Source organism: Simochromis diagramma, unplaced genomic scaffold (genome assembly GCF_900408965.1).
Source record: "Simochromis diagramma unplaced genomic scaffold, fSimDia1.1 OVJJ01000421.1, whole genome shotgun sequence".
In the NCBI taxonomy this organism is placed as follows: Eukaryota; Metazoa; Chordata; class Actinopteri; order Cichliformes; family Cichlidae; genus Simochromis; species Simochromis diagramma.
In genome coordinates this window covers 9,804,277-9,821,134 of record NW_024387250.1, presented here as the reverse complement: position 1 = coordinate 9,821,134, position 16,858 = coordinate 9,804,277, and the positions used below count along the sequence as shown (strand labels likewise).

At 39.9% G+C, this 16,858-nt stretch overlaps 1 protein-coding gene across 7 annotated transcripts in view; it reads right to left on the bottom strand.

Annotated features, from left to right (window-relative positions):
- Positions 1–3,784: 3,784 nt before the first annotated feature.
- ccser2a (coiled-coil serine-rich protein 2a) overlaps positions 3,785–16,858 on the bottom strand; it is a 57,213-nt gene continuing 44,139 nt past the window's right edge. For 5 of the 7 annotated variants that reach the window (XM_040002007.1, XM_040002005.1, XM_040002004.1 and 2 more), the window contains one exon: positions 3,785–8,976. In XM_040002007.1, the coding sequence (XP_039857941.1) occupies positions 8,251–8,976 (726 nt within the window). In that variant the 3' untranslated portion in view covers positions 3,785–8,250. Of the gene's footprint in view, positions 8,977–13,871; positions 13,957–16,858 lie in introns of all 7 variants that reach the window. The other 2 variants (XM_040002009.1, XM_040002008.1) reach the window with 1 other exon arrangement.

Here is a 16,858-nt window from a genome sequence, read left to right as displayed (position 1 = left end):
CATGACAGTTCTTATTAACTTGACTATGTTTAGGTCAGGTACTACCCACTATGAGGTCATTATCCTGGAAGGCACGTCAGACAGAAAGTTATGGAGTATATACAATATCATGTAATGCTTGTAAGCTGTGCAGCAGAAAATCTTGATTAGTAATTTAAACTGATAAATATGAGCTTTGAGCAGCCACTAACATGACATTTTAAAGCAATGATATGCAAATTAATATACAGTGCAGCAGACAGACTGAACTCAAGGTTGGCAACGAGTGCAACAGCCTTAAATGTTAATCAGCAGCTCAAAAAAAGGAAGCTAGGACAAAAAAAACACAGTTAATATGTGCAAAAATATTCTTTAGGTAATATTAAGTATGCAGGGATGAAGGGGACTGGGAACTTGTGGATAACCAAAGTTTGTTAAGTTTGCCATGAGGCTAAGATCACAAGAAACAATCGTGTTAGTCAGCTGTGTTTAAGGCGAAAATCAGGAAAACTAATTTCCATAATTATCTTTTGCTGAGATTGCAATGAGTAAGAGACAGCCTCTCCCCGGCTCAAATAATAATCAACAATGAAAGTGAAGTGTAAAAACAGCTTAAAATCAATTCAGCCCACAATACCTGAAGTGTAAATCATGAATACCCTGCTTGTCTATTCATAGCACAGTTCATCCCGTACAGGGAGTTCATTCAAAATACAAACCAACACAAACATTGCATAGGTTCATATTCATAGCCTTTTCCTTTTTTTTTTCTTTAGGTCACGAGCAGTTGTCTAAGCATTTCACTGCATATCGTACTGTGTATGACTGTGTACGTGACAAATAAAATTTGAATTTGAATTTGAATTTGATTTAGGGGTTAATCCAGTTGCAAAACATAGCCTAGTAGAAGCTTAGAGATCAACAACAAGCAGAGCAACAAAGCAGGCAGCAGACCCGCAACACACAGCAGAGCCAACACATCAAGACACTACAGGCAGGTGATGAAGAGAAGCTGTGATTTCAGCTGACGACATCTTAAGAAGCAAAGTCAGGAAGAGCAGTTTGAGCCCACAGCTGCTATGATTAAAGTCTAACCAGCAGAGAGCACAGTGCAAATATCATTATCTCTTTCCAAAGTCTCTGAAGTTGCATGTTGGAAGGCAAGCTTGTTGGAATGCATAAATATAAGCAACATGTGTCTGGAGCAATTTTCTTTTATTAATTATATTTTTAGCTGATCTGACTTTATTTGAAAGAAAAAGTAAATGTTTGAATAGATCCCCGATTTGAAGGTGGGCGTTAGATATAGGTTATCCTCTCACGCTCTTGGGGAGCATTTTTGCACAGATTTCTGTGGAGTCATTAACGTCCAGTGTGATACTGTGGTGAAAACTGTGCTATCTGCCTGTGATCAACAGATATACATGCACTCATTGGCTACTTTGTTAGGTCAGCTGATCATTAATGCATCCAGTAAGGACCCACAGGCTAGTAGTAGAAAGTCAACATCCACACTGACCAAGAAGCACCTGGTAGCTCAGTGCAATGAGATCAATAGAAGACAGCTACAGAAATTGTTGATACTGTATCCTTCCGTTAAAGAAAGAAAAACTTGACAAAAGTAATAATAAATAAACATTTACTGAAAATTAACCAATGAAAATCTCAGATGTTGCTTTTGAATTGTGATTCAAGAGAAGAAGAAAAAACCAATTTATGTTGGCCTCGACGAAAATGATGGCACCCCCTAGAAAAGATTGAAAATAAGTGCTATGCCCATCAGTGAAATGTACAAGTTGCCAAATATCAAGAACTTTTCATTTTAGATTTTAGTGAATAATATATTATTTATAATATTTAGTGAATATGATGGAAAGCTACAGTGGAGTGAAAAATTATTTGATCTCCTGCTGAATCTGTAAGTCATACATAAATGAAGAGTCTCTAATTTTTATAGCAGTTTCATTTTAATCGAGAGACAGACTATCAATCAAAAATCCATAAAAACACATAAAAGTTCTAAATAGATTTGCATGGCTCTCCCTCTCGCTATTAAAATGAAACAACTCTTTGAAAGTGAGCAAACTTACAAATTTAGCAGGGGGATCGGTTTATTTACTTTTTTCACTTTTGCACAGGAGAAAATATGGTGTGAGGTGACAGTGTGTGTGTCTGTGTGTGTGCAGTAATTGGCTAAAAACTGCTTAAACTTACAGCTGAAAAAGGGTATGCCAATCTTTGGATCTATATTTGAATCTCCACTGAGATTCAAAGAAAAACGCCTCAGATAACAGAGAATACAGGAGTACATAAAGACTAAAAAAAGAATCACATGAGACCATAAGAACAGACTCCTTTCATTCTTATTGTATTTACTTAGCAAGAGAGTTGGAGAAGTTGCCTTCAAATCTAACATATTTGACTACTTCCCAGCGATGTTGGTGCATCGCACTTTGTTTGACCCATTTTTAGTTTCTTAGCCGCCCCACCTACGCTATTTCTTTGGTCTTCTGTGTGGTCTTCTGCTGCTGTGGGCCATCTGCTTCATGGTTCAATCTGCTGTCTGTTGAGAGATGCTCTTCTGCACACCTTGGATGTAATAACGGTTATTTGAATTACAGTTGCTTTACTATCAGCTTGAAGCAGTCTAGCAATTTCCCTCTAACCTCTGACGTCAACATGGCACATTCACCCACAGTACTCCTGCTTACGGGATATTTTCTCTTTTTCAGATCAGTCTCTGTAAACACTAGAAGCATCAGCTGTTTCTGAAACATTCAGACCAGCCAGACCTTTGTGTCCATTCTGATACCTGGTTTGAACTTCAGCAGGTCATCTTGACTATGTCTACATGCCTAAATGCATTGAGTTGCTGCCATGAGACTCAGTGTAGAATGTTATAGACCTGTCAGCCTCAAACATTGCCGTCATGGTTGTGCAGTGTAAAGGAAGGGACCAAACAATTTTCAGGCAGTAGAAGTACAGGAATCAAAAAAATGTAGTCTGTCATGACTAGATGTTTAGATGTCAAATTGTCATTTCTGCTAAGTCCACAGCCTGATGTGTTTGATTTTTAACATTCGAAATTCATGCTCCGTGCATACCTGCTCTACTTAGTGTGCTCTACTTACTGTATGAGCGTGCAAGGAGATATGTTCAGTGAGACACACTGAACATGTCTGCCTCTTCTGCACTGGTTTTGTTAATCTGTGTATTAACTACGGCGTTAGCAACGTCAGGGTGAATTTGGGGATTAGATTGTATTTTTAAACATTCCTTCACACTTAAATTCCCTCAGTATAATTACTCCACTGAACCTCTGTTCTCTGAGGAGTAACCTGCCGTATGCAATATGACAACAAAGTTTTAAGCATAGATTTGACAGTCTATGATGAAAGCACTTAGCTTCCTTTCAAGGGAAAACCTTTTGCACTCCATCTCCCACTTTTCGAAGTTAATGACAGTGTCACGCTACTTCTTGCGCTTGGCAGTCTGTTACCCACCCATCATCTCTGAAGCATGTAACCTCATTATTAAGTGGACTATATGCAAGGTGTCCAGAGGCTGCATGGTTTGTAATGAACAGAGATGCTACTTAGTTTAATTTGACAGGGAGGCATTTCTTCTCAGTGATAACATACTGTAAAGTAATATCCAAATCTATGTTTGTCTATCTTCCTCTCACAATTCCTATCTCAAAATGAACATAAGTTACATCTATTGTTTGGAGTTTTTTCCCCCATTTTTATTTTTTTTATTCCCACAAATTTAACATTCATTTTAAAAAGCATTACTAAAAAGCACATTTGGTTTTTAAGCATAATTTATTTCCACAGTAAAACAACCAGCAGACATGAAAAACAAGAAGACCAAAATAAGAATGAGGCTTCAGTTTTATCTTAAACTGAGATCGGCAGCTTTGTTGGTGACATGCGAAAAACATATTACAAATATTAAAGAACCAAAACATGACAGGACTCAAACTGAAGATTAGCCAAAACACCCTCCTCAGCTTATTTGGTTCAAACTTTATTGCTGTCTCACAAGTCTTCCTAGAAAAATATGACTTTGCAAACAGAAACAAACAGGGAGAGAAGAGAGCGTAAAATAAAGCAAAATAGATTTTGTCTAAACCAAGTATCGCCCCTAATACAGTTTAATTGTCATTCAGCATTAAGAACTAATGTAATTTAAAGTGCCTCAAATTACAATTTTTTAAATGTCTGATTTTTTTTTTTTTTATTTATTTATTTTTATAATTTGCATTTCAATAGCTGGTACCACATCCTCTTTAGATTTGAAAGCATTTTTCTAGTAGGTAATGGCAGATAGAGTAAGCATGAATTGAGGCAGAGATTTGGGAAAGGTCTCAGAGGGGGCTACCGGAGGCTCCTGGGCCAGGCAGATCCACATGTACTAATGAGAGATGAAAGAATTGAAGGGTGGGGGCATGAAGATGAAAACAAATAGCCTGTAGTGACAAGAGCATAGAAAACTGGATAGGGAGTGTATGAGGTGTGGCTCCTTAAATTCAGATAGATTATCCCCAAAAAGATTGCTACAAGTACAGTTTAGCACGCCTTCTTTTTGCTCCAAACAGTATCGCACAGTATACTTGAGACAGTGCATAAGAGCTGCGAGCAGCTGATGAAGGAGAATATGTAGTGATAAATACCGTGACCTTGGATATTATGGGAATATGAACTGCTACACTGTGGCGCCTTATCTGCTTACACTGTAAACTTCTAGTTGGTGATTCAGCTGGCAAGTAACGCTTGAATGGCGAATCTGCTCTAAGACGTACATCAGCACATCACACCTTGTCACAAAACCACAAGTCAAGTATGACAGCATACAGCTGCTGAAGAAACACTAACCTACATCTTTCAAGGTTCAAGCTTTTACTTTAAAAACGTCATCAGAGATGAGAGTGGTTGCTAAAGGAACATCTGTTCCTGATAATCATTTCAAACTCGCATTAACAAACGAGAATCTCGTTAAGTTATTTTCTTTTTGGCCAATGAGAGCCAGAAAAAAAAAAAAAAACAGTTGTAATTGCCAACATCTTATTCTTTAAGGTGAAGTAGCGAATTTGTAACTCAACAGAATATTGGTCTTATTAAATATTTCTTTAAAAAGAAATAAATAAATGCAAAAATGTGGTGAGTGAATCAAAACAATCAGCTAAAGGTGCCTAAATGCCCCACAGCTTTAAAAAAAAAAAAAAAAAAAAGCCTTTATATGAAGCCTTGAGCTGTAAATACACCTTTTTTTCCCTCTGTGTTTGTTGTGTTTTTTCTCTGTGCATTTTTTTTTCCTTTTGCTTGACAGATGTGTACTCAAAAAGTTGCATTCCTCTTTCATTCAGAATAATAATGCAGAAAATATATATTTTTCCCCTCCTGTGCAATGGAGCTTTATAATTTGTGCGTCTTCTCTGAAAAATAAAGTGAATCAAGTTCCTGCATTAGGACTGATCCAAGTTGTTAGAGTTTTTAGCCCTGTTTTGTTAAAGCATAGCAGGCAAGAGAGATTTGCTTGACTGCTAAACTGAACAAGGACATTGATTTGGAGCTTGGGAATACAGCACAGAGAGGCATGGTACTGCCCTGTTTTCCCTGGCATGGCTTTGCGTTTGGCCTGGGCTGATGGATCTCTCACTGCCTCTGTCTCTCTCTCACACACACGCGCACACACACACACACACACACACACTCTCTTTCCTCCAAGAGCGAAACACTGGCAGCCAGAGGTGTCTGGAGATACGCACACATAAATACACACATACAAATACACACAGCAGGCAACATTGATTTCCTGTTTGGCATTACTTAGCAGTGAATGACACAGCTGAGGGGCGCAGGCTATTCTCTAGACCACAGTGCAGACAAAGATTGTATGCATTCTGTCCTTCGTGACATTTTACAGACAAGTCTGCCAGAAAGGGCTTGTGTTGATCATTAGCACCTTCACTACTTTTATAAATTGTTTTCAGCTTTTCTTTGTCTCTTGCTGGGCACCTATCTTACACTCTGGGTGTGTCTTCCTGTCCGCGTTTCCATTTTCATTATAAGAAATGGGCTTTTCTTGGCTTCACAGAGCACTGCTGACTGCTTGGCTGGCTTGGCACAATGTTGAGCCATCCAACAGGTAAACATGTATTATCAGCCACATGGATCCTCAATCACAAACAAACACGAGCCTCTATCCATTTCCAGGGTAATCTAGAGATGGGCATCTTTTTTTATGGCTACAGCAGGCAAACAGATGAGTGTTTACTTGGAGACCTCATTTTGTGAGCACTTCCAAAACAACACAGATACACTTTCATGCACTTTGTTAAAGAACTCAGAGTGCTGGCCTGTAGGTGCACTTGTGCAACTGTTGGAAAGTGTGAAATGATGTCTGCGTCTCTTCTGAGTTTCGCGTCTCTTCGAGTTCTGCCAAAGTTCCTGTACATGTGCGTCTATACAACTCATGTGTGTGTGTCTCTCTCCCCCTCTGTCTCACTCTGTCTTTGTAGGGTGCATTATTGGACGCAGTAGACCGGACACTGCCAGAGGCGTACACCAAGCGGTCACGCGGCGTGACAGAGGAGAGAGCAGAGCTGCTGTCAGAAGGCCTTTTTAACACACTGCTGCTCTCCGTTCAGGGACATTTCGAGAGCGTTTGACTGCAAAAGGGCTTCGCAAAGCAGCGATAAACAATTCTGCAAAACTCCCACAGAAACACCACCAAAGCCCTGAAGGCTCCCCACCTGAAAATACCGCGCTAATACCTTTGATGTTCCCAAAGAGACATGCAAGAGAGTGAGAGGAGAGACGGTGGAATAGGGAAAAAAATAAAAACGACAGCAGCTCAGCGCGCACGCTTTTTCTCCAGGCAGCAGCTTCACACATCTAATGAATCCCCATTAGTTGATGTTTCCACGTGTGGGCGATTAAAGGAAAAGTTGTTTCAAGAAAGTCAGCGTGCATTGTAAGTTATTTAATTAACTCACAAATGATGTTTTATTCAGTTTTATTCACCATTCTCAACCTGAGTTTGATTTGCGATATTTTCTTCTACCACATGTTGACGTTTTAAATTGGGCAGATCACCCTTTGTTTACTCTTTTTCAGTATGTTTTAAAAGTTCATTGTCTTGTAGCAACGATTTTACTATCCAGATATTAACTTTGCTTTTTTTTAAACATACCATTTCCTTCTCACCATATCTCATTTTACTCTTCAGTCGTTTTCATCTAAAACTGCACAAAGTAACCCTGAAATAACAGTGTATTTTCTCTGTGTTTGCACATATAGATATGAGTGCGCTTCCACTGTCCCTGAGCACACTTAAGTGCGTGAGTGCTTTATTATGCTGCTTCTTTCCACTACATTATGAAAGCTAATTCCTCACTTGCACACTGTTTCTCCTAATTATATCTCCACCACCAGCCTTTTGTTATTTTTCAGTGCCTATATTTCCACCACAGTGCATTGACACAAAAGGTCTGTGAACCCTTCTGCTACCACGTGCATGGTTTGAAAGTTCACTCAGGATGTAAGTGTAGTGAGCTGAACTGGAAGGATGTGAACACCTACAGCGTGGAGCTGTTTTTTAAATCCATCTCTCAACACTATGTTTCTTTATCTTTAAAAAAAAAATACATATGCGCACACTCAGACACGTTTACCTACACATATTCTCATTCTAGAAGCGACAACTCCAGAGCGCTTTGACAAATTTCTTTTTTTCTGTCTCTAGCCCCATTTCACATTCACTTTCTTGCCTCTTTCCCACTTTCTTTTTTCCCTCGGTTTCCCCCCGGGCTGTCTATTACACAGCGAAGGTCAAACTCATGTCACCACTATGTTTAAAACCAAATGCACCTGTGTGTCAAAGGGCACGGTTGTGTGAGGAACGAGTGAACTTGGACTTTAAAATGTGACATTAGCCAGTGGGTATTAAAAGAAAACAAAACTGGTAACACTCTTTTCTTCCATCTGCAGCCTTCATGTTCATGTGCAAAACTAACTTCCTCATCAAAACCCTTCGATCTCACAAGTGTGGACAGTAGTGAAAATAAGGTCCGTCTACATAATACATTTTGATCAATCATGTTGAAGTGGTTAATTTAGAAACAATACCGTACAGAAGTCCCAAAAACAATGTTGCAGACACAGGCAGTGCTTGAATGTCTCATATATATTAGTAATGAGCTAGGAGGCGAAGGAGATGACTATCAATGTCAGAGTAATTTCAGTTTTAGGTTATGATGGACGGATTTCAGGTCCTCGGGGAATCTTTGGCTTTGGGAGGCATGAGTGACTCAAAGGGATCGGGAATTTGGCTGACCCGGGGTCTCAGTGTACCCTGGTTAGGCTCCTTTAGGCTGTGCTCCTCCAGGCTGGAACTGGTGTAACTTGGATCCCTGCGAGGCTGAAGCAGTGAAGTACAAAACAGACTTTGAGCTTGCACCTGGGGTCCAGTGTTAAAGCAGGGAAGGCCTCTAGATGGAGGCGGCAGCTGCTTCGCTTGGTTAGCCAGAGGCCCTAAGGAACACCCCGGCTTCAGAGAGCCAAAGCCACCAGTGCCCCCTGGCTTGAGTGCAGGGAGAGAAACGCGCTTGTGAAAGCGAGGAGGCTGCAGCATGCGAGGGCAAGTCGAACCAGCAGATCTAGCAGTGACAGAGTTCTGCAGTACCGCAGCGGGGGCTCTCCTCTCATGCTGTGCTGCTGATGCTGGACTGTCCCTGGCAGTTATCCCCTGTGGAGCTCCAGAACCCAGGCGGTGCAGGTTGGTGTTCGGGAGATGACTCAGCTTGTCAGGGCCTGTTGGCCCGGACGCATCTGCCACAACTGCTTTAAGAGGACGGTCAGCATCTAAATGGGTTGCTTCCTCTGATTTACTCCTTGTGAGGTCACTGCGGCCCACGGTAGGGGTTGTTTTTACTAGTTTTCCCTGTTGGAGGTGCTCGTTGAGACAGGGGTTGAAAGGCCGTAGTATTTGAGGCTGTGGGGTAAAAGAAAAAGGAACAGTGTATCAATAAGTGAACACTAAGTGTGTGATAAACAGGCAGTGTTTTATTAACATGTTTCTGAAGTAGACAGTTTTAAATAAATAAATGAATATATACCCTCCCCAAGTATCTTTGAACCTCATGGAAAATTGTGACCCTCACAATATCACAGCCTGTTTCAATTACCAGCCATTGAACTAGTCCTACATTAAAAAGAAGAAAAGGCACAAAGGCAGCCCTGATTCAGCAGAGGAGAATAACCTTGTTGCGCGAGTCTGAAATCTACTGACACTTTTGAATTATTTTGCAATCACTGCTGCAGTGGAGCTTCAAAATATTCAAACTGGGAGCTACAATACACGCTGCCTACGTGAGAACATGCTGAGCTGTTGAACCACACAAAATTCATACCAACCATGGTGTTGCCCTCCAATAGGGGACATCCAGTTTATGAGCACAAAACCATGCACACCTGGATGAGAGGAGCTAATTATCTCGTCCAAAAACAAAAGAGCTGCTGACACAGACTCAGCGTAAACTTATTTTACTTTGACTTCACTGAATTGTTTCAAAGCAATAGTCTGTATATAAAAGATGGACATAGTCGGGGACGTCACCAGCTGGACTGATCTGTTTTTGAAGGCTTGTGCTGAGCGGTTTCGTCTTTGTTATCATAGCTATTTGACACCACACAGAACAAGCGCAGGTTGGATCAAACGGAAGGACGCTGACATTCTACCAGCTCGTTACATTTAAAGTAAGCTTGCCCACACCCTGCATTATCACCCTTCTGAACACTAACGGGGACTATAATTTGAAAAAACGAACATCGTGCTCTATTAAAGGAGACTTGAAACTAGTGATTGCAACAGTCAGACATAAACTCATCAGCAAAGTGTTTACTGACATCACACAGCAAGGAAGACATAGACCCTTTTACACCCGTAGGAATCGCCCTCTGCAGGCCATGTGAAAGAATGCAGATTTAAGTCACATCCATATATGGTGTTGTATTCAAACTCAGAAGCTAGAGCTATCTTTTATATACACAGTCTAAGCTGACAGAGCCAGTGTGCAATTAGCTTGTATTTTAAGTGTTTTATTTATCTATGTAACAAACGATGTACGCATCACCTGCTTTATTTGTTTAGATGTAGCCCGGGGAAAGCAAACAGATTCTATATATTATTCTGCATGACTGCTTCACTAAATACATCTTTTTTACCAAAGATGAACAGTGACATAAGATAACCTTTTTAGAGCAACCACCCTGTAACACAGGTGCAGATAAGCAGCAGATTACAGGACCAGACAGTGGTTACTGTATCTATACGAAGTCCAGCAAAAGCTGAGATCCTTACATCAGATGCAACAAGAAAAAAAAATCAATATTCTACTCCTGTACTTGCAGATATCTTATCCAAGTACATTTTCAAAGTAGTTCATGACCAAACGTATATAAAAATGCTTCAAGACATTTCTAGCCTTTCTAGCCTATTTAGTTTGTACTGCCAGTTTTTACAATCAGAAATCAGAAGACCAGCCTTTTGGCTCCTCTTCTTTGAGCAGTGCCTGTAGGATCCAAATCCACCTGGAACCATCAAAAGCTTCTAAAAAGCCTGAACTCAGTTTCAGCAGAACATATTCACTGTGAGTTCGAAGTGAAGGGATCTCAAAGGACAGGAATATATAGCTGCACTGGTCAGGATGCTGGATCTGTTTGTACCATCAGTCATTTGTATTGTACGTGTGAGAGAGCATGTCTGAGGCCACAGCTCCATCTCCTGGTCCCCTGCCACAACACGTCCACTAGCCTGTTACAAAACCCTTGTTCACCTTTCGTTTTCAGTTTGCTCATTTAAAAAAAAAAAAAAAAAAATGCTGCTTTTATACTTCTAGAGTCAAAGTCTGTCATTATGAAGTCTGAATAATTTCGGCTTCTTTTGCATCTTACAATAAGCTCCGATTAGTCCACCAGTCAACCCATCAGCATCTTAATATCTCATGTATATCACGACTCAGTGTGAGACATAATCCACAAATTAGAAGTGATGTCACAAAAGTAATTATCATATGAATCAAGCATCATCTAAAAAGGTGAGTGACATTATTAACATGACCTTATTTCCATTGTGCCTCTGACTCATTCAGAGCAAAACATACTAAAACCAGATGAATACATGCATTGTGCTATTTCTGACAGTGTGCTTCACATTTCATACAGACTGAAATGTTTGTAAGAACTGCAGTCATATTCTACGTCTAACTGCAAGCTTTGTAATGAGCCCATATATTTACAGCTTTCCCCTAGTAGAGATATCCTGTATCATTTGGGTCATAGTCAGTAATTATTTGCATCTGCAGCTATCTGCTACAGATACTAATAATTAGCAGCAATCACTCTGAGCAGTTCACTGCACTGCCAAGAAAATATCACAGCTCACTAATGATAGCTATCACTTTTACACAAAATCACCAGTGGAACCCAAAAAAAAAAAAAATCATGTTAATTTGTGACACCTGGAAGATCTCACATCCCACTACAATAAAATCATCTCCACCTACCCTCAACATGTCACGAGAAATGGTTTGTTATTAAGAAAAGCAACCTGCAAGAATGTGAAGTGAAAGGATGCAAATAATTGCCATTTAGCAGGAAGACTATGTGATTGCTGCACATAAGCAGATGGGATCGTCAATATGGTGGCACTCAATTTTAAAGCAAGATTAGACTTCATGTGTCGCTCGTGGTGGTGGATTGTGTTGAAATAAGAGCTGTGGAAAGATTGAGAGTATGTGTGAGTACTTTAGATTTGCCTTGTTGCGTAGCTGCATTTGATAGGGGAGCTAGAAAGACTGTGATTACTCAGGACAGCAGTAAATATACACTCACATCCAATAACATGAGGCCATTTGAAAATCTTACTCCCTTTAATACCCTTCATCCATCAAAGTGAGCGCCTAATGAGTGAATAAAATATAGAAAAACCAAACCACACAGAAAGATTAGCCAAAGCATGCACAACAGTTCTTATATAGTTAAATTATAGAATGGAATTAACTAAAAGACAAACAATAAAAGCAAAAGCACAAAAAATATTGCCGTAATAAATTTGTAAAACATGACAGAAGACTCAAAAAACTGTGACAACTCTGTGACCCCAAATTTATATCCATTAATAAACGCAGGCATTTAAAGAAGTCAAAACTGAAACCCAAACACTAATCATGCAAACGCAGAATTACAAAGACATGCTTCTGTCATGCCATGTGTCACAAGACAACAGCCCAGGGAGCAGGAGGTGGGCAGCACGTCCATTTCATGTTAAAGAGAGGATTACTGTACCACGCTGTGTCAGTGAAGTACTGCACTAGGTGCTCCACTCCTTGCATAGGCATTATGTGTGAGGAGGCAAAGGTATAGAAGAAACACTGTGAGAGATTCATTTTCAGACTTTTAACAGACAAGAGTACAGAGATGAGGAGAGAGAGCGGGGTTAACGGATTAGAAGACAGGATGAAATGAGATTCGGGAGAAAGAGAAAGAGAGGGTTACCGACATCTAAGGCACATATTTATTGTGCTATTTAGAATTAGAACAAAGCCCAAGAGAAGGTTACACATTAGTTCCACAAACCAATTTAATTCATTTACTATGACCTCCTTTCATTCGCACCGCTTCTCTTTTTTCCTATTCTTAAGACCATTACTACTGGCAGGAACTCTTTGCTGCTTTGTTTACAGCCAGGGCTCCCTGAGGGGGGTCAGAGCATTAGTGGCTTATCCAGTAAAATAAAAATACACTTTTTATTCATTCCAGTTTCAGTGTCTCATTGTAATATCTAAATACATCAGCCTACCAATTATATTCCAGTAGGTTTAAAAGTCATGACCACTATCCTCCTACTTTTTTTCTTCAACTGTGCATAGCCTTTTTTTTTTCTTTTCGCCTTTGTTTGATGCTGTTTTGTTTAATTAGACCACGCAATTTACTGGTTGGAGAAAATGCACTTTGACTGAAGGCTGGGGCATAAGGACACAGCTGTCAAAATGTGATTTTGTAATAATTTGAAACATGCCAGAAAATATACCTGTGTCACTTTTTTCCCCTCTTGATACAAAGCTAAGTCCCACTGAGGTAGATCAAAGAAACAGCGTGGGTTCTTTTCTTTGTTTGTTTTTTTTTTCCATTTTGTGCTCTTCACACTCACATATGTGCATTTTCTGAAGTCTATTTACCCATTGTCATTCTCTTTATCTGCCTCCTCTACTTGCTAGCTTGTCAGCACTGCATAATACAAAAGCCATGTGACAGCTACTGAGATAGGTGAGGTTGTTGTGACCAGCCTGTCATTGTTTCTATAGTCTTCTCTTTCTCTTTAGCCAAACTTTACTGTCAAAGGCAAAGACAATGTTATGTGTGTTATTTCTTATTTCTCTTTCCTGCAGATTTTTACAGCATTCCTGTAGAATGAGTATAAGAACTCGGACTTAAAATACAGGTGTCTACGGGTTTTAAAAAAAGACAATAAATGATATCATTTCTGACTGAATAGAACTAAAGAAGGAGAAAATAAGTCATACAGGGGAAGCAATGGAAGAAGATGCCAGAGGATTAATTGTAAAGGACCCAAAGTCAGACTATGTATAGTAAAACAAACAAACAGCTATTTGTCCTGTTTCTAATCTTGTCCCATATTAATCTAAAAGCAGACAGATCACAAACAGCACTGGAACATCATGAGGGGAAAAAAATCCCTTCTACTAACTGGAAACAAGACTCGGTAGATTAGAAGGCTTTAACTTGAGACAAAGTTAAACTTTACAGACCCTATATGCTGTGTTATGGAAGGACAGAGAATAGCTGCAAAGGGTGTTAGTGACTCACTCTGTCTGCGCTGGGGCATGCTGGTACGGGTCAAGCCCTGGTGCTGTGCCTGCCACGGGGACAGCAAAGGGGTGGGCAGCACACCCTACGCAGAGAAAAACACAGAGGACAAAAGGCATGACATACCAGGTCGTCCACACACACACACACACACGCACGCGCGCACACAAACACACACACACACACACACACAGTGAAGCATGCTCACATAGGAAAGCAAACTCACAGGCATAAACACATTGTTTAAGGATACGGATAGACCGCTTCACAAAGCACACAAAATAAACGCGCACACACACACACACACACACACACACACACACACACACACACAAATGCGTGCACAGTGCACACGCAGACAAACACGCTTATAAGGCACATTGAGGCGGGTGCATCACGTCAATGTTAAATCCATTATAATAAAAGTTGTGATGCAATGAAAACTCGGGCTTAGTGTTAGTGGAATAAACAAAATAAATCCCTTAATACTAACATTCACTCTAATCTTGAGAACTTGAGGAGCCTTTTTGTTTGAAAAACAGGAAAAAAAATATAAGCAATGTTTATACTGAAATGTGAAATAAAATATAAATAAATTAATCTAATGTTTACACTGAATAAAACATTAAATCCAAGGCTCTGTTTATGGCATTCATGATAGTTCAACTGAAAGGTCATCACAACCAGATACATGGACCGCTAAGTTAAATAATGATTGGTTTTTAAGGCAGCGGGCAGGAATGAACAGTTTTATCAGTGCTTATATCTAATAGCTTACAACCTCTTGTGGATATAATTTGTTTTCCTTATAATGTTTTGTGATGAGCAGGTCGTCAGCTGGATAGTGGGATGTGAATGGTTAAAACAGCACGACAGTTAGAAATGTCAGACTGAAACTCAGGAGGTTATTTTATTATTCATTATCCTTTTAAGCACCCCCCTACCTAGAGATTTCCAATAATCTTTGTTGTTTTTCAGCTGTGAAAACCACTCTTTTCCTCCTACTCTAAAATTGTAATACTGCTTACATAAAAACTATTAGCCACATACAGTATCTCAGCCCACCTTTGTTGCACAACTGTCACATTACATTGCCATATAAACATTTTTTGCACAAGGCTGAGAAAATACAAGCCTCATTCTATACACTGTGCTGTGTTTTTCCTAAGGTTAAGCAATTCAACGTTTTCAGCCCTCAGTGGGAGACTCATGGTGAAGAGGCAGCTGTGCCATTTTGTTAAGTGGGTAGAGAGTCGAGCTATATCAAATACTACTTCTTCCTCGGTTGTAGAGAGGGCTCCTTCTTCTCTGATATAAGGGAGAGGCACAAGAATTGTCAAGTAAAAAGAACAAAGAAAGAGCGATATTGAAGACATGAAGGGAAAGGATGCAAGTTCCCAGCAGGTCCACCCCAGATTTCAGAGCCCTCCTAGTGTGACTGCTGCAGCGGGGAGCAATAAGCCTCCCTGATCTGTGCTTGTCCGTGTCCTTCCTTTAACACCAACAAGTTTTTCAGTGGGAGGTCTTCACAGAAGCTTTCTGTTGAAGCTTCATTTGGGGAGAGGAAACTTTAGACGACGAGAACAAGAGAGCGTGTTGGAGGGCTCTTGAATGATTCAGACAGTATCTGCCAGCTTTAATAGAACTCGGCAGCTTAGCCTTTTTTTACATTTTCCACAGCTGTAAAAGGTCTCCAATAAAGGGCTGACAGAGCTTCACAAGAGCAGTGAGACAGAAATTGGGAAAATTATACAAGTTATTTTTTATATAAGCCATCCATCAATTTCATCATTTCTCTCCCACCAGCACATAGACTGCGTCTGGCAACACTTCCTTCTCAACTCTTTCTTTAAAAAAACAACAATGTTAATCTCCTAAACCTCCTTGCAGCTGACCTCTCCCCCTAAATGGTCAAGCCTTTATGGATTGGACCACCAGTCCTTGTGGAATAGCTTCAGCAATGCATACATAACACACTTTTGGTATAACACAAGATTAGTGGTGGAAGTATGTGTATGCTACATGTATAAACTACAGCATTTTAAGATACCAATATCATTGCAACAATAGCTTTTTAGATGTTTTAACTTGTTTTCTTAAATAATGAAAGTTCTCAAAAGTTAACAGATATTGTGATATCCCCCCAAAAATGTTAAGCCAAATGGGAGATGCTACACCTGAACTCATGTAATTTCATAATGGAAGGCCAAATTAATTCCAAACTGGGTGTGAGAGTGGACTGAGGCTTCCTCTATAGGGGAAAAAAAAAACTTAACATTGTGATCTCTTGATGAAATAGAGCTCTACTAACACAGAAGTACAATGGGTGAACATTTCAAATGAGAATCTGCAATGAATGTGCTCATATACGTTTCAACTGTATTAGGTAGGATTGTCCCAGAATCACTAAACAGGATTTGCTGGAAAGGTCTCACTGTGCTGAATCCAGTAATATACGATATTGGTTAGGCTAATTCAGACTTTCTGCCTGAAAAGAGAAAATATTTTTACTTTTGGTATGTCAGTTTGAAAATACAGTAGTAAGTGCTTCACCTCCTATTGTACCTACTTCAAATCTAGCAAAAGAGCTTGATTGAGCCTGACTGATATTTTTCTGGGAGTACAGAGAAATGAGGGGGATGTACAGTAATAAACAATTTTTAAAAATGTGTTTGCATGCGTAACGTGCCATGCGTATTCTCAGTGGAAATAGCCATATTAGCATTGGTGGTAGTAGTATGTTCACAAGAGACCCTCTCAGACTGAGATGCACTCTACCTCTTGTGTGCACAGTCCCCAAAGCAGATGGCGAAACTTGGGAAAGTAGGACAAGAATCTAAAAGTCGAATAAAAGTTTTTCTTTGTGATCCTACAACCTTTCTTCAAATAACAACACTATTTAGAGGATACATCTGAGCCACTAAAAACAGCCCTGCTCTGCTCAGGTCTCCTAATCCATTACACGGAGTTTCACGAAGTTGGTTACA